Below are 21,369 nucleotides of genomic sequence, written 5' to 3' on the forward strand. Positions count from 1 at the left end.
CCCTGTGGCACACATGTTCTGGGCAGTGGTGATCAAATGAATGAGACCAGCCATGTCCCTTGAAGGGATCAAGAGTTTTAGTAAGCAGGGAAGTAACATGGTCAGGTGTTTCAGGAAAGCCACCCTGGTGGCTGCTGTGATAGATGAGTCAGAGTGACAGGCCTGAGATGACCTATGGACAAATCAGAGATGTCCCAGGTGGCGCGAACTAGCCCACTTGACGGGAGGGCAGGGCCCTCAAGGGCACTTCTACCTGCCCAGCAGCAAGCCCACGCCTCTCCCCAATGTGCCCAAAGGGAAGACTCCTGAAGAGAAGCAGAGCCAGGGAGGGAAAGGACAGAGGCGTCAGTCATGGTGGGCTGAGGCGCGATCTCCACGCTCTTTGGATAAACCCCAGAGACCCACAGCCTGAAAGGGACAGGGGCAAAGAGCACAGTAGGAAGCCCTGGGGCTACGAGGGCTGAGTGCTACAGGGAGCACCTGTGTTTAAATGGGGCCAAAGAGAAAGGAGCTAGTGACAGGGGCCCAAGGAGAAGAGAATGGGCTCACCATCATCACCTGCTAGGCCACCCGTCCCAGGGCTGAGCAGTGAGTGCTTCAGAGGGGTAGGACCTGTGAGTTTCCCCTTTAAGAGTACATCTGCATCTGAACAAAGATTCTCCAGGACAGACCTCCGATGCCCTGAACGAGAGGTGGAGCAGACCCACAGACCACAGGGCACTGGAGGACAGGGACACAGGCGGCGGCAGCCACGTGGGCACTGGACCCGCCCGTCTCTCTGACAGAGGAAGCCCCTCCTGGGCCCCTTGAGCCCCCAGGCAGGAAACCCCAACCCCCACCAAACACAGGGAGCCTACAGCACCCAGCTTCACCCAATGCCTCTGATGTCTGTAACTGTTCCTAATACGTTCTTGGGACTTAGCCTGGTAGCACTAAAAAAAATCCATTTTCCTCAAACTATAAGAGCCCATATCAAACAAGCACAAAGGCTGAAAACTAACCAGGAAACAAACCTCTCCACTAACATGAAGGGAACCCTAGTCAGAAACAGTGGCCATGCCAGCCTCCCTGCAGAAACAAATGCTGGCCCTGCGCAGCCCATCCAGCCCCTGTCCAAGGCTGGTGCCTGTGAGGAAGGGAGACACGCCTGCCTGCCGGCCTGGGAGAGGCACTTCTTTTATCCTCACTTGAGGATATGTTCTCATTGATTTCAGAGATGAGAGAGAAATATTGATCAGCTGCCTCCCATACATGCCCCTGAGAGTGGGGATTGAACCCACAATCTAGGTATGTGCCCTCACCAGGAACAGAACCCACACCAATCAATTGAACCACTTGGCCAGGGTTTGTAGATGCCACTTTTTATTTTAAATCCTCACCCGAAACTATTTTTCTATTTATCTTCAGATAGTGGGGGGAGGGGGGGGGGCATCAATGTGAGAGACACACTGATTAGTTGCCTTCTGCACAATCCCAACCAGAGCCAGGGACCAAACCAAAACGAAGGTACATGCCCTTGACTGAAATCAATCCGTGACTCTTTGGTCCGTAGGCTGATGCTCTAAGCGCTGAGCAACACGGGCCAGGGCTGGCAGATGCCCTCTTTAAGCCGCATGCACACACAGGTGGGCTCGAGTGTACCCTTTATAACTCTTTGGAGGCCAAAGCCCCACACCTGCCCTGAGAAGTCCCAAAGCTGACATCCCCCAGCCGGGTCCTCAACCTGCTGTACAGGGCCAGGGTGAGCAGGTGAGGGCCAGTGGCTAGGAGAGGCCCAACCTGAGGCCACTTGGCCCTGTGTGCCCACTGCCTGAGCCGCCTACCTCTTGCAAGCCACATAGCAGCCTGGCAGAGAAGCCCGAGGTGCCTCTCTTGCTTTGCTTTGGGGCATCCTTAAGTTTCAGAAAGACTGTGGGGCCTGCAAGGCTTTGCCTCTGCTCTGGAATGGGAGAGCCGAGGGGCAGAGCTGCTGAGCTGCATGGGACGCAGCCCCATGGAAGGGGGGTGCCTCTTACATCTCTGTACACAGGACGCATTCCACTAACAGGACGCTGAACGGCATGTCCCGGTCACCACTCCTGGCCTTACCGACGCAGGAACAATTACTGAACAAACAGTGCCTATACACATTGGAAGAAAAGCCATTTTGGGCTCCTTTGCTTTCTTCTTGTTCACAGAGGTGCAGTGTCACTAGTAGGAAGGCAAGGACTTAAAAGATTCGGCATGGCCACAGCCACCCCAGGTCAACAGGGCACCAAGCAGGCACCCGGGCCACCTGGAGCGTAAGAAAACACTTGAGGAGTCATTGAAACTGCATGCCTGAGAAGTGTCAGGGAGATGCTCGCGGGGGAGGCTGTCGGGGGGGGAGGCTGTCTGAGGGGTGGAGGCTGTCTGGGGGGGGGGGGAGTCTGTCTAGGGAGGGGGGGAGGCTGTCTGAGGGGGGAGGCTGTCTGGGGGGGGGAGGCTGTCTAAGGGGGGGCCTGTCCGAGGGGGGCTGTCAGGGCGGGGGGGAGGCTGTCCGAGGGGAGAGGCTGTCAGGGCGGGGGGAGGCTGTCCGAGGGGTGGAGGCTGTCTGGGGGGGGGGGAGGCTGTCTAAAGGGGGGACTGTCCGAGGGGGGCTGTCAGGACGGGGGGGAGGCTGTCCGAGGAGGGAGGCTGTCCGAGGGGAGAGGCTGTCAGGGCGGGGGGAGGCTGTCCGAGGGGCAGAGGCTGTCAGCCCTGAGGTGAGGCGGAGCTCCGGGCCTCGGGTCCAGCTCCAGCCAGTGGACTCACATCCTCCTTCAGAAGGAAACCAGGAAGTTCTAACCTCTAGGACTGGAGGAGACAGGCGCACAGCGAACCATGACACATGTGAACCAAAGACCGTTATGGGGGGAACAGTGTTCCAACTTAGGCTCCAGCACCAAGAATTTCAGAGACTTCTCCTGGGTGCACAGAAATGCAACAGATGGAGAAGCGAGGTGAGAAAAGGAAACAAGAAAGAGATGCTACGGGGGCCAGGATGAAGCTTCTGGAGCACAGCTGCAGCAAAGCCCAGAGCCCTGTCCACCGAGGGGAACTCAGACCTGCCAGCGGCACCAACCAGTCTTCAAGGAGGGAAGGTGACCTGACACACAGAAACCAGGGAGCCAGAAAGAATCAGCAGGGCCCTGGCTGGTTTGGCTCAGCGTCGGTCTACAGGCCAAAGGGTCTCAGGTTTGCTTTCAGTCAAGGGCACGTGCCTGGGTTGCAGGTTCAATCCCCAGCCCAGGTTGGGGTCATGTGGGAGGCAGTCGATGGATGTCTCTCTCGCACTGAGGTGTGTGTCTCTCTGTCCCCCTCCCTCCTTTCCACTCTTTCTGAATATCAATGGAGAAATATCCTCGGGTAAGGATTAACAAGGGAAAAAAAAAAAAGAATGAGCAGGGACCAGTCAGCGGTGGGACTAAAGAGGCAGAAAGGAGGCCGTGCTGCGCCAGGTGGCTCCCTTAGACTTTACCTGGTCACATCTGGGGCAGAGGTCGGATGGACATGCTTCATGATGGTCTGGATCCAATTCCGCCGGATTCCAGATGTCATAGCAGAGAGGGTGAACTCACCCTCCTTTGTCTACACCAAAGACAAGGCATGATCAGTGACCATCACCCACCTCCCCACCCTCCAAGGAAGGCCTGCAGGGAGGACTGTGGCCAGGGGGCTGTCTCAGGGGCACTGTGCACATCCTGATAAATAGCACCTGGAGAGCAAAGGCACTAGCAAAGCTGCGGACACTGGTCTGCGTTCATGGTAATGGCTATCACAGGTTATTTCTCTCCCTCTGTCAGACTTAGCAGGCATTTCCCAAGTACCTACAAGCCCTGGCACTGAGGTGACTCACCCTGCTCTTTAGGAAACTCACAGACTGGAGGGGAAGAGAGTGTGAGCATGTGGGGAGCCGTGGGAAAGAAAGGCTGAGCTGGGCCTTGTGGGGCGAGGGGGGCTGTATGGATGGAAAGAGGTGCATGTCCCAGACCAAGCCAGAGCCCAAACTTAGCACCATGTGGCCACGCTCACCAGGCACAGAGGGAGACAGGGAGGGGCAGGCAGGCAGGCAGGCCTGCTGGCAGCTCTGGCAGCTGTCTAGGAAATCAGAATTACGGTGGCGGGGGAGGTGACAGAGAATAGGGAAGGGAGCACTTCTAGGACAACCCTCAGATCCCGACATGGATGAGCTGGTGGGACTTCAGTCAAGACAGAGAATCACATCTGTAGTGGGGGCTGTGCAGACAGGAGGGAGGGAAGCCAGAAGGAGGAGCAAAGAGGAGGCAGCAATGCCAGCGAGGGGGGAGCAGTGTCATCTGGGGCCCGGTCCCTACATCCCCAGCAGCCCTGCCCAGCATCTCCTGAGAAGGGCGGGGATGGGAAACACAGGTGGCGGTCTCCATGGAGCCCCTTTCCTGCTTCTGCACCTAAAGGCTCCTGTCTCACAGAAGTGAGGTGCCAGTCCTGTTCTCAGAGCTGCTCAGGCTCCTCAGAAACAAACCCAGAAGTCACGTGAGCAAACAGCGGACGGGAAGATGAAATGACCAGGGAGGGATCTGGGTCAGGAAATGGCGTGGACGGAACTAAATCACAAGAGACCACATGCCGGCCTGGAGTACGCAAAACACAGCTTGGCCTTGACCTCCTCTTCCACCTCAGTCCCACCAGCATGTCCCAGTCGGACAGCCCACAGCCCTCGGTCCAGCTCTCCTTCGGTTCTCCCTTGCTCTACTCCAAGGGTGGGGACATGGCCTCCGAGCCATCCGACGTGCTGTGCCTTAGGCCCAGCCCTCCCTGTGTCCCTGAGACCTGCTCACACTCATCCTGAGGGCTTCTGTCTGCCCCCAGTCCAGGTATGGGTGTTTCTGCAATCTGATCTCAGCAATTTCCACTTTCTCTCCCATGACCTCAATGGCGGGTCCACACACGTGGCTGCCTGTCTAAAGTCTCAGAGCGCCCGTCACAGCCAGGATTCCAGAGGCTCTGCTCCTTCCGTGCAGTCACCTCTGCTGCCCACCTTCTGCACCAGGCCTGCCATGCTCTGGGGCACATGACCTCACACCCGTTCCTCCTGCACCTGCCCAAGCACGGCCGTGCGCTCCCGCCGCAGTGCCTCTCAGCCCTTCTTCTCTGCCCACCAGCACTGCACCTGCTCAGCCTCCTCTGCCTGCACAGCTGGGAGGCGTGTCCCAGCCACCTTGCGTCCTCCAGCATGTTCCAGGGTGCTCCAGCACATCAGGACGAAGTTGGCTTCTGGCCTGGCGCTTGGGGCTCCCACAGTGCTGCCCCTGCCCTCCCTTGGAGGTGCCCCTAGGTCTGGGGGCCGGGCTAGGGACACTGCACACTCATTCCTCCACCCCAGGACCCACACTCCCACATCGAGAGCAACCTCTTGTGACCCAGACGCCCTCAGGCCGTGGGGCTCATGGAGAAGCATCAGAACTTGGGCTAAGCTCCCCCTCAGATAATGTGAGGACGACCAGACAGCAGGTGAGAGCAGACAGCACGGCTCAGGCCCAAGAACAATTAAGCTGCAACCTGCTCAGTGATGGGAGCTGTGACAGGCCATCTCTGACTCAGGGTGCCCTGGCTGGAGGAACCTCCTCTCTGAGGAGGAGGGCCTCAGCGTGGGGCCTAGAAGCCAGAGACCACCACTGTCTCCAGTGCTGGCCCCAAACAGAGGCTCAGACCTAGCTCGCTGGGCATGCCAGCTTCTCCTGCGGGGACCAGGGGCAGAAGAGCATCCTAGTGGGGCGGTGAACCCTAAGATCCACCAACTCGTGCCCTGGCCTCATGACTTGGCTCCCTCAGGAGGAATGCCATGATCAGCAGCCCGCTGGGCTGGTAACTGGATTTCTCCTTCTAATGAACACACTGGCCTTTGAGTCTGAACCTCAGTGTCCTTTAAGTTTGGTTAATGTGAGTCAGTCTCAATGCGCCTGACCTACTCTGAGTCCAACGATACAACTGCGTCTTTGCACCCACAATCTGAAGGTGAGACCCCATCTGAGCTCTAGCTCCTGTGAGGGACGGAGTCCCAGGGCAGCCCCTGCAATGGCAGCTTTGTCAGGTGTCCTCCACCTGTCAGGTCCTCACAAGTCCCTTGTGAGGAAAGAATTCGCTTCTCACAAACAGGTCTGGACTTGGTCCCAGCTCCTGAGAGGTCACCTGTGAACCCTTGTTGTTCAGGGCGGGAGCTGGCTACACGCTAAGGACCAGCCGCGAGTGAGAGGGATGGGCCACGGGCCCTGTGGAATCAGCCAACCTCTAAGGGGCAGCCTGGAGACTGTGTCCAACCATACCCGGCTCCATCAGCCGTGGGCTGTGACACTGAGTGAGAGCCCAGGACACTGGCTGGGGAGCTGCCTGGGTGGGGCACATGTGCCTGAGGACACAGAGCATGCGTTCAGGGCCCTCCTAGTCAACACTCCAGGTATGTCTTCATCTGGCTGGTTCTAATCTGTGTCCTTCTGCTAGAATAAAGCCACAGCTGTGAGCACAGTGCTTCCCTGTTCCCTGTGCTCTCTGAGCCATTCTGGTGAGCTGCTGAGCCCTAACTCATAGCCGGTGTCAGCAGGGAGCAGGCCTGGCAGGCAGAGGCTGTGTCCTCATCTTGAGCCTGGCTGGTCAGGTGACCCTCTAGCCATCAGCTTGAATGAATGAACCCCGAGAGCTGCCTTATTTATCCGCCCAGGTTATTTTTCTGAGGGCAAGGGCAATGACTTGCTCGTGAGTCCCTTACAAGGTTGTGGGGGGGAAAAGTAAACAAATTTTGAAATTTATGACTGGAAGAACAAACTGAAGTTTAAGTAAATATAAAAGTAGTACTGTGAGATTTAAATAATTAACACTTTCATTCTTATTCCCCATATCTTACACATCATTCCAAAAGTCCCAAACTCCAGGATAAAAAAAAGAAAAACCTTCAGTAACAAAAAACTCCTAAACAATCTTAAAAGATGCTAATGTCTAATTTTTCACAGAGATCACAAACTAGGGGTGGGGTCAGGTCACAGGACTGAGGCAGAAACAGGACAAGGTGCCCGCCGGGGGGGGGGGGGGGGGAAGAACACCTGCTGACGGAGCCCGGGAAGCCAGCCTGTCCCCACGCCCACCCTTGGGCTCACGTGTATCTGAAAGCCGTAGTTTCTCTGGACCGGATACTCCGTGACGTCGTAACATGAAGACAAGTTGATCTCCCCATCCAAGTCAGCTGCCTGCAGAGAGAAATGAGATGTCGTATAAGAGATTTAGAAACGAGAGTCAATACTAGACAAACAAGTTTTCACGAATAATTTTGTGTGTCGGCCTTTTTCCTTGCAGCTCATGCTACACGGAAGCACCAGTGGCTCCATTTCCCCATGTGCATCCCACCAAAGATGTCCCATCTGACGGTTCTCCAATGTGCTGATGGTGGAACTGCCGGACAGTCTTCACTGAGGACCCCGAAGAGTTATGTGCCTTTATCTACTGGTATATACTACATTAGAAATTCAACTGAAAAAAATTAAAACATATCTATTCACTTAAGAATACAAATAAGCATATTACATTTTTTGACAAAAATATTATTTAAAAAACCAGTGATAAAGAATGGCATTGATTCAAATGTTTACAAATCTAATGGCAGGCTTCTCATATCTGTTTCTCAATTCAGTCTGATGGCTATATTGTTTTGGCCTAAGTATATGAAGACAGCCTGGCCTTGCATGAAAATGGAGTTGACAAAGAGAGATGCATTTTAAGTCTTCAGATAATTGTGGTTATTTTTTAAGAGGTCATTTTAAAGAGTTAAGTGCAAAGTGGAATCTGAGAACACGTCGAGGACCCTCCCTCAGCGGAGCCTGACCTCTGCGGAAACCCTGTACTACGCTGCCTGTGCAGCACTGTGTGCCGGTCCCTGAAGGCAGCAGGTTACGTGCACCGGCTCTGACACTGCCTTCGCTGTGCCCACTGCCTTGGGCAGGGCAGTCTGCACGGAAAGGAGAGCTGCCAGTTCATGACGCTGAGCACACGTTTCCCCCAGTTCCAATGTGTGCTTGAAAGCTCATCTTGTAGCATTAGCACATCCTGTCAGTTGTTTCCCTTGAAGGAATAGGCTCAATTGGCTCATTTTTAAAAATATGTCTGCTAAACACCCAAGATGAATGAGCAGTTTGTCTGTTCGCTGGTCCTTCAAGCAGAGGGGGTTCCACAAGGAAAGTTGTGAGCTCAACAGGCAGTGCAGAGAGGGCACACATGCCTCAAGAGCCCTCATCCTTTGGTGTGGAGCAGAAGTGACGTATGCTTACTTCCCATTTCGAATTACAGCATATTAAAAGATGGGTCTCCAAGGATTGAGACTTAGTAAGAGTAGTAACTCTCTTTAACACCAAGAGTGTGTGGGCGTGAAGAACAGGCCTGCTGGCTGTCTGCGGCTGCAGCCTGCGACTGGCCCAGGCACCCGCAGCCTCACCCACCACTGCTTGTGCCCGCAGTGCAGACGTGAACACACTGACAAAGCCAACAGTTTCGAGGATCCCGGCCCACTACAGCATCTCCAGGGGACTGTAGCCCAGGCTCAGAACTGCTGGTCCATGCAAGCAGCGGACCCACAGGTGGCTGGCCAAACACTTCCACGGGCTCTGTCCCCCCAATGCCAGGCACGCCAGAGGCCAGCAAACCACATTGGTCTACGCCTGCCTTGTATCACCAACATCTTTCCACTTCACTCCACTGAGAACTTGGTTTTTAGGTTAAGGGTATGTAAGTGTATATAACCAGCTCCTCAATGACAGGTATTTAGGTTCTTCTCAATGTCTTGCTATCACAAAGGTACAGAGTGGCTGACCTCGGACACAGATCTCTTCTACCTGTGGAGACCCACCTAAAGGACTCCTGGAGTGGAGCTACAGGGGCAAGGTTAGAAACACGCTTGCTAAATTGCTCAAAAACATTATTTTTTGTAGGTGAGAAAAAAAGCTCCTTCTGGTTGGTGCTTCCAGTGTGGAATCAGGACTGTCAACTAGTCAACCAAGTCATCAGCCACATCCATCCTCATCCAGAAGAGGAGGGACAAGGTTTTAGTCTGGGTCTTCAAAAGGCTCAAAATCTCTATAGAAAAGATAGAACTGGTCACCCTGAGTTTTAAAATAAGACATCTTCCAGTGTTTTTCAAAGAACAGACCAAGGTGCTCAAACCCACTGCACCCAGGTGGCTGGGGAGCGCCTCAGAAGACCCTGACGTTCAGGAAGGACCAGTCTCAAGAACATCAAAAGCTGGTTGCACTGTGCTCAGCCCCCCTAGACTTGGACTGGGAGACCCAAGACAGCAATGCAGACGCCCATCAGCGAACAGAGGGGCTTCAATCCAGGAGAAGCAGTGGTGTTTGGGGACCTTGGGCTCCCAGATCCTGCCTGAGCTCCTTCTGCTGTCTCCCCAGAGGCAGCAAAGCCTAGACAGGTACTCACCTCCTCGGCCACCGAATCCCTGTAGTATCTCAGGCTTTGATCAGCAAGGACAAACCAGTGTTTCTTCCACTAAAACAGAAGGGAAAAGATAAACTCAGCTACTACACAGCACACTTCCTGCTGCAAGGTGGTCTGTGCCAGAGTACTGGGGCACCTCCCAGAGTACATGGAAAGCAGAGGGCAGACAGCCCCCCACAAGTGGAGGACACACAGAGGACCCTGCTCAGGCCGCAGGCAGCCATGCACACATGATCTCAGGGCACTTGTGAAGCCTTGGCTCCCCAGTGACAGGACAGGAGGGAGCACTGGGGTGGGCCACAGCTGCGAGCTCTCCGTAACCGCAGTGGTGAGGCTAATGAACAGTACTTCGCAGTCCTCAATCTCAACTCAAGAGGCAGCAGTCGGAGCTGAGCCCTTAGAAGGAAAGGAGGCTGTGGAAATAGCATCTTTACCCTAAGGAGGCCACCTGCGAGCCACAGCCACTGGCTGGTTAGTCAGAGGAGTGTGCCAGCAGCTGCAAACCAACCAGCCAGATTCCCAAGTCTTCACTGTGAGTAGCAAAGAGGGAGACTTGAGTTGCCAGGCCAGGAGGGTTAATACAGAGAGAGAGAGAGGAGGTTTCAGCACAGCCACCCAGGAAGCAGGTGGGAGAACGTGGGCAGAGAGGCTTAATGGCCTCTGGGTAGGCCCTGGCCTCATGCCTCCTTGGAGGTCTGGCCGCCCAGCCAGCCAGGGTCAAGGTGGGGCTGGCAGGCCCAGCTGTGAACGGTTCTTCCTGCTCGAGTCTAATGTTAAGAATGTACCACAAGGCTCTCTCAGGATGCGGCTGAGCTGGTATCTCTTACAGTCTTGCTGCCCCAGCTGCTGTCTACTTGGCTGCCTTGCACACAAACACAAGCCAAGCCTACAACCAGAGGCGTTCTCTGTCCCTGGGAAGCCTGGTCTCTCGGAGAACTTTTAGGAAAGATCAGCCAGTTGGGAGATTGTGTTGGAGGATGTCCCCACAGCCTGTGGCCAAGACCGCTGCTAGGTAGGGAGGGCAACTACTCACTCTGGCAGCAGGCAGGCCTGCCTGACACCTCTCCAGAAGCACCTTCCCCCAGTGCTTGCCCTTGTCCATGACACCAGGGGTGTGCCAGAGGCGGGCAGAGCAGTGCTCCCAGCCCCCGAGCCACAGCAGCCCTGCACACTCACCTGGCCGTCCTCATCCTGCTTGGTCAGCCAGCCTTTCTTGAAATTCAGCAGGTCAGGCTGAGGAAAGAAAAAAACAGTCCAGAGGAAAACAGTGTATCCCAGTCATGGGCAAAGGTGATGACAGAGCAGGCATCTCTGTCCAGAGGAGGTGGGCACCAGGAAAAGGGGTCTTTCCACCCACCAGACAAGCCTGCATGGCCCCCTTTGCCCCAGTGGGTGCTGCCTGTGGCCCCTCCACAGCACACACACCTCTGAAGGAGGCAGCCAGGATGGGCAGGCTATTGGGAAGGGGAGACCCCAGTCTCCTCGCCCTGTGAGCAGCAGAGCTGCCTGGTGCTCTGAGACAGGCCCTTGCTCCGTCTGCCTGGGAGGCAAAGAATGGCCAGGTGGAGGGCCACAGAGCGTATTGTGTGAAGGGAAGGTCTGCGGTGACAGCTAAAAGGAGAATGCAGAAATTCTTGCAAAAGCCACAAAAAACTCAGAAAGAGCAGAAGACCAAGGAGCAGAGACCATGTCTGGTTGTAAGAAAGATGCAGCAGAAGCCCTGCCAAGACTCTCAGGCCACTCATCGGCACCAGGATGAAGCTGTCTCCATCTCCCCACAAGGAGCAGAGCCAGGACTCTCAGGCCACTCATCGGCACCAGGATGAAGCTGTCTCCATCTCCCCACAAGGAGCAGAGCCAGGACTCTCAGGCCACTCATCGGCACCAGGATGAAGCTGTCTCCATCTCCCCACAAGGAGCAGAGCCAGGACCCTCGGGCCCCTCATCGGCACCAGGATGAAGCTGTCTCCATCTCCCCACAAGGAGCAGAGCCAGGCCGCAGACAATGCAGCAGGACTGCTGGAACAAGGTGCGACTCCTGCGGTCCCTCCTGTACTGAGCTGTTCACATTCACTAGGATCACTGCAGCCCACCTGGGCCCTGCTTGCGATTTTCGTCTCGAGCCTCAAATGGGCATGGATTGTCCTTCCTCTCACCCTACGTGCTCTCTACTTTTCTACAGCTGCCCTGAGCAAAAAACAGGCTGTGACACCTTCTTGTGTTCCAAGGACGGGGAGGGCGTCAGAACAGATGTGTAGCGGCAGGACAAGGACCAATGCCACCTGTTCTGGGAGCCTCTGCTCCAAACCCCTGAGCAAAATCCAGAACTCAAGAAAAAACCGAACTTCCCCCAGGTAAGACCTGTCCTCGTGTCAGTTCCGCGCACCTGGCTGGTGGCTCCACGCCCCGCTGGGGGATGGTGGGGGGTGGCAATAGCCCTGGGTTCCTCAGGAGGCTGAGGACAAAAGCAGCTGTCTGTCATTCCCGGGGCCTCTGGCCTGTCACTGCCGGTGGGAGCAGGGGTGCCACATGGACTCCTCTGAGCACTCCCTATGTACCCCCCTGCTGCAGCCCAAACCACCTGGACAAGGGCCTCTTCTCCTCTGTGGTGAAAACCCACGGACAGGACACGTGCTCCCAGCAAAAGGGGACTCCCTGCCTCCAAAATGTCACAGAAACAAACACCCCAAATAAGAAGAACAAGGGCTCTCTACTTTGTCCTCGATCCCTGGAGTCAGGATTCCGCTGCCTTGGCCAGGGGGCCTCCTCGACTGGGACTGCAGAGCTCAGGACGCCCAGAGCCCGGAAAATGGAAAGGAACAGCGCGGCTGCTCCCACACACGGATGCAGGCCCAGCAGAGGGCACGCCAGTACAGACGCACGGACAGAAGCAGACAGTGACTTCAAGGGACAGAAGCAGCAGGAGCAGCGTCTCCAGGCCTTGGTGCTTGGGCGCCTGGGCTCACCGTCAGGGAGGACTCCATGGACCTCCTGTCCAGTGACTTGGCTCTTCGGTGTGGAGACAGGGGGGAGGCGGAGGCGTCCGGGAGAGGAGCTGTGGGGGCTTCACTGGGGAGGTCCTGTGGCAGAGAGCAGCCGCCAGTCAGTGTTAATTGTCAACTCGGGCAGGAAGCAGGGAGGCCGGCAGCCAGAGCTGTGGGAGGGTCAGGACTGCAGGGACCTGTTTCCAAGCGAATGCTGTGTCTGCCGGGGCAGAGGAAAGGAGCCTGGTCCCAGACTGCCCATCGAGCGCCACCTTCTGCTCCGCTCCAGGCAGGGGGAGCAGCCATGTCTTTCAGACACACCAGTCACTGCCAATTTCCTGGTCCCGCCCACCCCCTGCTTTTTGGGGTCACCAAAGGAAGAGCCCGGAGTTACGTGGCTGCAAGCAGAGCAGCAGGCCACTCAGGAGCCCAGAGAAAATCTAGGGAGGAAGAGGAAGATGAGACGCGGCCAAGCTACTGGCAGCGGAGGCTCTCAGCACTGAGCAGAGCCCACCCTTGTGGGCAGGGAACGGAGGCCACGCAGCCACCTGAGAGAGAAGGTGTACAGCCTCACGGCCAGGCCACCCTGGAGGAAGAGAGGCTCTGGCCACAGGACCTGAAGAGCCAGAAGAGCCTATGGCAGAGATGATCAGTTCAGACAGGAAGACGAAGAAGACAGGCTCCCTCTAAGAAGTTCACTGACTGGAGAAGGAGTGAGACACCCAAGCGAGCAACTGCGAAAGGAGTGGGCAGCCCAGGAGTGTCCGGGTGCCCAGGAGCCATGTGCTGCTCTGCCCGCCCAGCCCCAGAAGCACTGCTCGAGCCTGTGCTCACCCGCTTCCTGGGGAATGCCCTCTTCTCACTACGGCCCTGGCGAGTGTCGCCTGACGGTGAGGGCCCGGCTGACAAGTTGGTCTCCATGTGCTCTGCCTTCTCAATGTCCAAGGCTTCAAATTTCTCAATTACCTGAGACCTCCTGCAAGAGAGGACAGGAGGCTGCTGGGGGGAGACAGGTCACCACAAAGACCAGGTGGGTTTGGACTCAAGTTGCAGATGGGCTCCTTCCGTCAACACCCTCACGCTGGCCCACCCCCACCTTCCCGGGGCTTCCCTTCCATAGAGTGTGCAGGCAACGCACACAGTGCACTCGGCAGTCCACCTCTGACCCCTCCCACTCACTGCCTGCGGAGGGTGGAGCTGTGCACAGTGCACTCGGCAGTCCACCTCTGACCCCTCCCTGAGCTCCCACTCACTGCCTGAGGAGAGTGGAGATGTGCGGGCAGGCAGCAGCTCATGGCAAGGGCCTCTGGTGTCCTCTGCCTGCCCCCCAACACCAGAGGTCCCTGCATGGCCTGCTGAGTTGACACACTCAGCAATCACACAGCTCATCAGCAGGCATCCTCTGCTGAGCCACAGACATGATCAGAAGGCAACCACCAGCTTGGAGGGGGACAGCCCCATTCTCATCAAATTCCTAGAAGGTCACAATGCAGGACACAAGGTGTCCAAAATTTAGCAAAAGGCCCATGAATTAACATTGTTTCTGCCAACAGTAAAAAGAATCAAAACCAAATTAAACAAAACAAGCAAGTTGATTTCATGTGAAAGGGCCGCGGCATCGTCAGGCCATCTGCGGCGGAGACGGAGCTGAGATGGGAGCGAAGCAGCGGGAGGGGCGAGGAACGTCACAGCGACACAGCAGGAGAGGTGGAGAGGGGCAAGACCTGGAAGAAAACAAGGCTGGAAAATAAATACACAGAAAAGGACTGCTTTTTAAAATCAAATAATGGTAAATCAAAATCATTCAAAGGATTAAAGAAACAAAACCAGAGGTGATCCCTGAGGAGGGGAGACTAATGAGTCCCCACAGGGCGTGGGCAGGGAGCCAGGTGGGGCACACTGGGGGCCAGGGCCTCGAACTTCCAGAGGTCACAGGACTGGCCTGTCTTCCCACACCCAGGCAACTGCCCTGAAGCTGCCTCTTAGGGAGGGTTTTGCATTCTGGACAAGTGGTGGAGAGTCGAGGGGAGGGAGTAAAGGGCCTCTGAGCCCAGAAGACTCAAATCTGCTCGGGAAGGAAGAAGAGGAAGCAGCCTCAAAACCTGAGCCCCACCCCCTGACCCCCCTGGCCAGTTTTCCCTCGGTAAGGGCTGCCATGATAAATGGCTATCTCAGGGTTCTTATCAAGGAAGGCCTAACACCAAGGCTGAGCTCTGGGGCCCCTGCTCCCTGCTCCTCCCCAGGCACCAAGCTTCTGCGAGTCTTCTCCAGGAACAGCCTACCAGACCAGCAGTGCAGGGTGGCTGAGGGAGGGCAGCAGGAGAGGGCAGCAGCAGAGGGCATGCGTCTGCGCACAGGAAGCTGAGGCAGAGGCAGGAGTTTCCGGGACCACAGGAAGCTCTTGCAAGTGTTCAGTCTGGTCAGGCAGGTGATGCAGCCCCATGCCCGACCAGCCCAGTGAGGTTCGAACAAGATGCAGGCTACCACTTGCTGAGGAGAACCCTCCAGTGCAGCCAGGGGCTGGAGGCCAGGAAGGCAGTGAGGAGCAGCGCCCAGCCAGGTCATGTGGGCTCTGCATGCCGCAGGGCCCCAGGGCTGCACAGAGGAGGCAGATGAGGAAAGAGGAGGTCCCCGCAGCCTCTCCACATGGATGGGGCTCTGGAGAAGTCAGTCATGTTCACTTTGCAAAATGGGAAGTTTTTAACTTGGTTCCCTTGAAGTACTACATGAGTGACCACAAACGCCTCCCTGAGCGGGTGGACAGCACAGCGCAGAGGTGCTATACCTCTGCCCATCGCCCTCTCCGGGCTCCCTGCCCAGGGGCACGCAGGACCACACTGAGCTGGCCTTGGTGTCACACAGCCACCAGCAGGCCGCAGGGCCACGGCCTCCCCACGCTCACTGGACAGCACCTCACCACACAAGGAACGCTGCAAAGGCTTGGGAGCAAGTCTGAAGAGCGGAGCTGATCAGCCCACACAGAACTGCTTCAGGGCCATCACTTCCAGGAAACTAACTCGGCATCCCGCAGCCTGGCCCCTGGGCAGGCCTGGGCCAGCTGCCACTCGGAGTAGCTATGGCTGACAACCTGCCAGCGTGGGGTTCTGCTCTCCTCAACCAGGAGACAGAAACCCAGTCAAGCACAGGCCAGCTCCTCGGGACCACAGGCCTTGGGAAGCGAGAGCAGCCAGCCAGCTGCCATCAGGGTCAGTAAGAAGGTGGCATTCCAGAGTGCAGAGCTGGCTGGGTGCCACGGGTGCCAGCACAAGGTGAAAGCCCATGGTGGCAGAGAGCGTGCAAGACAGCGAAGCTCAGGGATACTGCTAACCCCAGGCCACCAGACAAGAATGAGTTCAAAGCCAAGCAAGTGTGCTGAATGTTAATTCTCTGGTCTGCCACTGAACCAGGGCATGGCTGCCCACTCGCGAGCCTTCAGAGCACGCAGTCTGCCCACCGGCCAGCGAAGCCTCTCCTACCCTGGTGGCTGGCCTCCGGAATCCCTGGCAAGTCCCTGTACTTCTCTATTCCCTAACTGCTCACAGTCATGACTGCTCCCAGTCATGTCACGGGAGCAGGGCCCTCCCAGTAAGGACCCGACAGACGTGTCCCAGCTCCCCTGCTCCGGGCTGTGCCTGTGAGGAGTCGCCCTGCTTCTGACCCGTCTCTGCACCTGTACACGGGGGTGCCAACACAGGCACCTCAGGGTTACTAATGAAAGGAGAAGACAGCCAGCTGCTTGGTGGAATGCCTCCCATGCAGCAGGTCCGTCTCCCTCTCCCTGTCTCTTGGAATTAGGAATATTCTGTTTTCATCTTTTAAGACCAACACAACTCTGGGTGTCTTTCCCTTATCCTGGAGGCTAATCCACAGCTTCACAGGTTATTCCTACATGGAATGTGGGGGAGAGTGGGTAGGTACTAAAAAGAGAAGGGAGCACAAAAGGAGGGCACATCACTCCAGGCCAGCCCCTAAAGGGGAGCCCTGCTCCCCTCAGACTCCAGGCAAGTCCCACACCTCCACTGCAAGCCCCCATCTTGGGCACATGGCCAGACCCCACCTTCTCTCAGGAAGCTGTGGCTCTGTCCCTGTCCCCTATTTCACATGTCAGCCACACCTGGACAGAGCGATGCTGCCAGGTACCCAGCAGCTTCACAGGCTGCCCTGTAGAAGCAAGTGCTCAAGGGAAAAACTTTCTACTACCCCCCCTCCCTGGGCATGCCACCTTCTCTGCCCTTCACCCGCACCTGGAACTGGTAGTGGCAAAATGTTTCTACCACCACCTCCATCTCGGAGGTGTTCCTGCCTCCACTGTCTGTCTCCTCTGAGAACAGAACTGGGCCAGGAAGAAAAAGATCCAGCCATACAAGGCCCAGGCAGCTGAGGACCTGACCAGAAGCCCTTAAGGTCCCAGGGCTAGGGAGCACTCATGGGGAGCAGCTGGTCACCCAGAGAGCCTACATTCTGACCACCAGGAGCCGAATCTGGAACCAGTGCAGGGTCAGGAGAAAAAGGCTCCCCACATGCTCTGGACAGAAAGGAGGACAAGTGTGCTCCCCCAGGAAGGCCGGGGGGTGGGGGTGGGGAAATGTGTAGGACAAGTGTGTGAGAAGAGTGCACAGGAGTGTGTGACAATATAGGAGTGTGTGAGACTGTGCAAGGTGGGGAGGAGTCTCTGCCTGTGTGTACACGCATTCAGCCCTGGATTCCCTCCTTACCTCCGTTCGTTGCCAAACAGACGGGCCACCTCTTCCCTGCCAGGGCTCCGGGCCCGAGTCCTATGCTCCAACCGCCTTCTCTCCACCTGGAAGGCTTCTCGGTGGCTGATCCTGATGGCCTTAGGGACGTCGGCCAGGGTGGCATACTGCCTGCTGGCTTTAAAGGCAAAGGTGCACCCCAGTCTCTCTGCTCCCCGCCCCCCAGTGCTGCTGGAGTCCGTATGAACAGGAGGCTGGCTGGCCACGTCCAGAGAGCTGAGGTAGCTGCTGTAGACCATTCGACAGTAGGGTTGAGGACCTGAGGAAGGAAGGGGATGACCAAGCTCCTGGGAGGGCAGTCCGGGGTCACTATACCTGTTGCTAGGGGTGCTGGGGCTGGAAGGGGAGACTGGCTGGGGCAGCTGCTGCTCCTCGGCCTTCAAGTCCTGCTTGGTCTTCTCCAGGGAGAAGTAGCCACTTTCCACCCGGACTTTGCGCCCACAGTCCATGCGGTCGCTGCTCATGGTGCTCTCCTCTAGAAGAGATGGGGAGGGAGGAGACACACTCAGCACTCAGCGTACTGCCATCTGTGCTTTCTGAGGACGCTTAAAAGCCCACACAGATCCAAAGAGGGGCCTCCTTTCTACTCTCATCTCCAAAGGCAATGTGCTTCGGCAGCAGAGGGGATGGGAGTACATCTCCCTTCCATTGCGCCTCAGCCACTGCTCCCCTCGCCTGCCTGCCTCGTGGCCAGACGGCCAGGGAGGCCCTACACTTCCAGTCTGGGGGCTTGACCAAAAGAGCAGGATGCCCCCCCCCCCCAAAGACGTCCCACCAACAACCACTTCTTACCAAATTATCAAGGAGGAACCAACGAGCCATTTAGTCTTATTGTGGGAAGGAAAGGGGCAGAGGACATGCACAGAAACCAGAGTCAGTGAATCTCAGACGCAGATGGGTGCATGCTACCAGATGAGGACTTCTGCCCAGAGCTAGTGCAAAATGCATTTTGGCCTGAATGAGCTGGGTCAGTCCAAATTGTCCACTTTAATGATGTGGACACAGAGTAAGAAGGAAAAGCCAGCTGTTTCCTTTCCAGCACCCTCTTCCTCTACTTCCCAGGGGCCTGGCAGAATGGGATGGCGAGGAGGGCAAGACAACCCTAACGACTGCTGCTCTCAGGACACAGTGAACTTCTAGGGTTAACTTGGCCATGAATACAAAGCAGCCACAAGGGACAAGAAACAGGCCACATAAACAGACCTCATTACAGAGCATTCTGACTCTCATAGCACCTGCCTGGGGCTGAGCACGTGCTGTCCTTTATGACAGACCTCCAGAGCTACAGGGGCAAAGTCAAGGCTGCAGCCTGGGATCCCAGGCCCACACCAGGCCAGGCCCTGCCTAGGGCCGATGGACACAGAAGGTGAGAGAGCCTGAGGCATGCGGCTCACAACTGAGCTGTGCAGGTCCCCGAGTGAGCCCCCCGAGCCGGCTCTGCAGGGCAGAGGCCTGTTCCAGCGCTTCGAGGAGGGGCACGAGGACAGGGCACTTGGGCCACCACTTACCATCTCTGCCCTCCAGCCCAGGTTCCCTCAGGGTGCTAGTAGCTGGAGGCTGGCTCTGGCTGGGGCTTTGAGCTGGACTCAGGCTGCTCCCGTCTGGCTGGTCCTTGGCCCTCATTTCTTCCTGCCAGAGTGTGGACTTGGTGGTGGGGACTTTCTCAGCACTGGGGATGCTGCTGCTGCTGCTGGTGGTGGTGACAGCCATCTTGGCTGGCCCTGGCTCCTGGGGAGAGAGGTGTGTAGCACCAGAGCACAGGGCCTGAGACTGCGCACAGAGCCTGGGTGCCTGGGTGCCTGGCTGTGAGGGCACCAAGACCAACTACACCATCTCAGATGCACAGAATTCTGAAAGGGAAGGCTCAGAAAACAGAGATGTCTCGGTCAGGGTAAACGATCCTTCTGGATGGCAATGTGGCCTTTTCTCCTCTACAGCCCAGCAAGCGCCCCCAAAGTGCTCGGTCCAACAGGCCTCAGGCCAGGTTTGGCAAATGCATGGAGCAAAGGCTTAGGGTTTCTGCCCATATCCTCAACACCAAACACATACAGGCTCTTCCTGCTCACAAAGCCAGACAGAGCCCAGAGCACTGGACCAAACATTAAGAGACACATGTGGCTGGTTAAGACTTCGTCATTACTAGACTTCCAGGTACTTAGGGTATAGTAGAGGGACCTGAGATGCGGTGAGGAAAGAACACCATTGAGATGGGCCCACTGAGGAAAATGAAAAGCATGTGTTCACACAGCATTCACACCAGGGCCTCTTATTTTTGATCCGAGGACACTAAGATAAATCTGGGGTACTATGTAAAGGAAGGAGTCACCAGATGCAAACAAATATACCCTGTGCTCACACTCTCCCTGACCCACCATACAAACCTGATGGAAATCTATAGCCCAGAGGGGAACAGTCACAATACACTCTCTCCCAGGTCAGCACTGGTGCCATTCCCTATGAGAGTCTTCACGCAGGAGGTGCCAAACACAGGAGATGCAAACCAGAGTACATGGAGAGTACAAACCAGAATACAGAGGGAGTGCAAACCAGAGTTCACGGGGAGTCCAAACCGGAGTACACGGGAAGTGCAAACTGGAGTACACGGGGGTCCAAACTGGAGTACACGGGGAGAGCAAACCGGAGTACACAGGGGGTACAAACCAGAGTACATGGGGACTGCAAACCAGAGTATACAGGGGGTCCAAACCAGAGTACACAGAGCACTTCAAGACTGCAAACTAGAGCCCAGACACAGAGGGTAAGCCAGACTCCGGGAGTCGGATTCCAAAGTACACAGGGAACTTCAAAACTACAACCTAGAGCCCAGACAAGGGTGGAAGTGGGACCTCCAGCTGCCTTGCCATGCCAGTTCACACCTTGGCACGAGCCCCCTGCCTGGCCCAAGGTTCTGGATTCCAGCTTCTATGCGGGTTAGGTGGCATTGGGTCCTCCCAAAAGGGAGGTATATCTTAACTGTCCTCCCCCCAAAACAGGGAATGAAGTATAAACAGCCACTCTCACTCCCATCCCATGGCCAAGCCTCCTCCTCAGAACAGACTACTGACACCGGTGATGTGTGTGCACATGCAGGCCCAGCACAACCACCCGAGGACTCTAGTAGCAGCTACTTGGGGAGACCATGTGCTGGGCTCTGGCTCGGCAATGCCATGCCCAGTCCACACCAACCCACCTCACAGGAGAGAGGAGGCTTGCTCAGCCAATAAGGGAAAAAATGAGCCTCCAAGCATCTTCCAGGCCCAGGTGCCCGCAGGAGCAGAAGAAAGGCCCAGGACTGGGTGGGTGTGTGTGCCATAGATGGGTATCCTGGAAGCCCAGGTACCATGCCTCACGGGAAGGATAAAGCCAGAATGGCTCGTCCCACAGACCCAGGATACACACGACCTCAGCACTGCCAGCAGACCCAATGCCCAGGCTGGACATTCCAAAGAGCTCTGACCCCTCATAACAAGTGTGATGGTTTCTGACAGTTCTTGAGTGCTCCAGAAGAAACCCTGACCTAAGGAGACCCAACTCCAGGGCCACCTACCCCTTCAGTTAGCTCCCTGCCCTCACACCATGCTCCAGCAGCAATGCTTCTCTACAGAAGTCACTCCAAGTCCCCTGCCGTGCCCCTCCCAGCAACCCAGGTCCTTCTCCTGAAAGGCCACAGGCCAGAGGCTGGGGGTGTGCAGGGGGCTCTAACGGGTGCAGAGTGGAGCTGGATTCCCCCTGCAGAGCTGGGTGGGGCGATGTGAAGACCATCCTTGGTGAACCGGTCCCCTGTGTGAGGGTGCTAGATTAGGGCAGGCAGAGGTTGCCAGACAGGGCCCAAGAGTTAAGGGGCAGGCAGCTGTGCCCATGAGGGAAGTGGCCCCGGCTGCCAGTGCCCTCAGCTCCACCCTGTGGATGAAGTGTCCATGGCACATGCACAACCCTCTTTGATGCTTGGGGTGACCCTAGCACTGAGGAGAAGTGGGGTGGCAGGAATCCCCAAGAGACAGAGAAAATCCCAGGCCTGAAGTCTACGGGGCCATGACTGGAACTCAGGAACACGCACACTTCCCAGCTCCAGGCCACCCCCTGGCCCTAGGCCTCCAACCTGCACAGGGCTGACCACCACCACAGCTCCCTGCCCATGCTCCCCACTTCTGGAGGACACCCTA

The 21,369-nt window shown here is 56.5% G+C and overlaps 1 protein-coding gene across 8 annotated transcripts in view; it reads right to left on the bottom strand.

Annotated features, from left to right (window-relative positions):
- The window catches only part of LOC118641334 (myosin phosphatase Rho interacting protein), a 156,324-nt gene that overhangs the window by 36,405 nt on the left and 98,550 nt on the right, over nt 1–21,369 (bottom strand). For 3 of the 8 annotated variants that reach the window (XM_036278462.1, XM_036278464.1, XM_036278465.1), the window contains exons 6-13: nt 18,715–18,934; nt 17,522–17,681; nt 13,287–13,428; nt 12,435–12,548; nt 10,645–10,701; nt 9,451–9,519; nt 7,128–7,217; nt 3,479–3,588 (exon numbers count right to left, since the gene is read on the bottom strand). In XM_036278462.1, coding sequence (XP_036134355.1) covers nt 3,479–3,588; nt 7,128–7,217; nt 9,451–9,519; nt 10,645–10,701; nt 12,435–12,548; nt 13,287–13,428; nt 17,522–17,681; nt 18,715–18,934 — 962 coding nt within the window. Of the gene's footprint in view, nt 1–3,478; nt 3,589–7,127; nt 7,218–9,450; nt 9,520–10,644; nt 10,702–12,434; nt 12,549–13,286; nt 13,429–17,167; nt 17,682–18,714; nt 18,935–21,369 lie in introns of all 8 variants that reach the window. The other 5 variants (XM_036278460.1, XM_036278463.1, XM_036278458.1 and 2 more) reach the window with 3 other exon arrangements.

This window comes from Molossus molossus, unplaced genomic scaffold, assembly GCF_014108415.1.
Source record: "Molossus molossus isolate mMolMol1 unplaced genomic scaffold, mMolMol1.p scaffold_m16_p_28, whole genome shotgun sequence".
Lineage (NCBI taxonomy): Eukaryota > Metazoa > Chordata > Mammalia > Chiroptera > Molossidae > Molossus > Molossus molossus.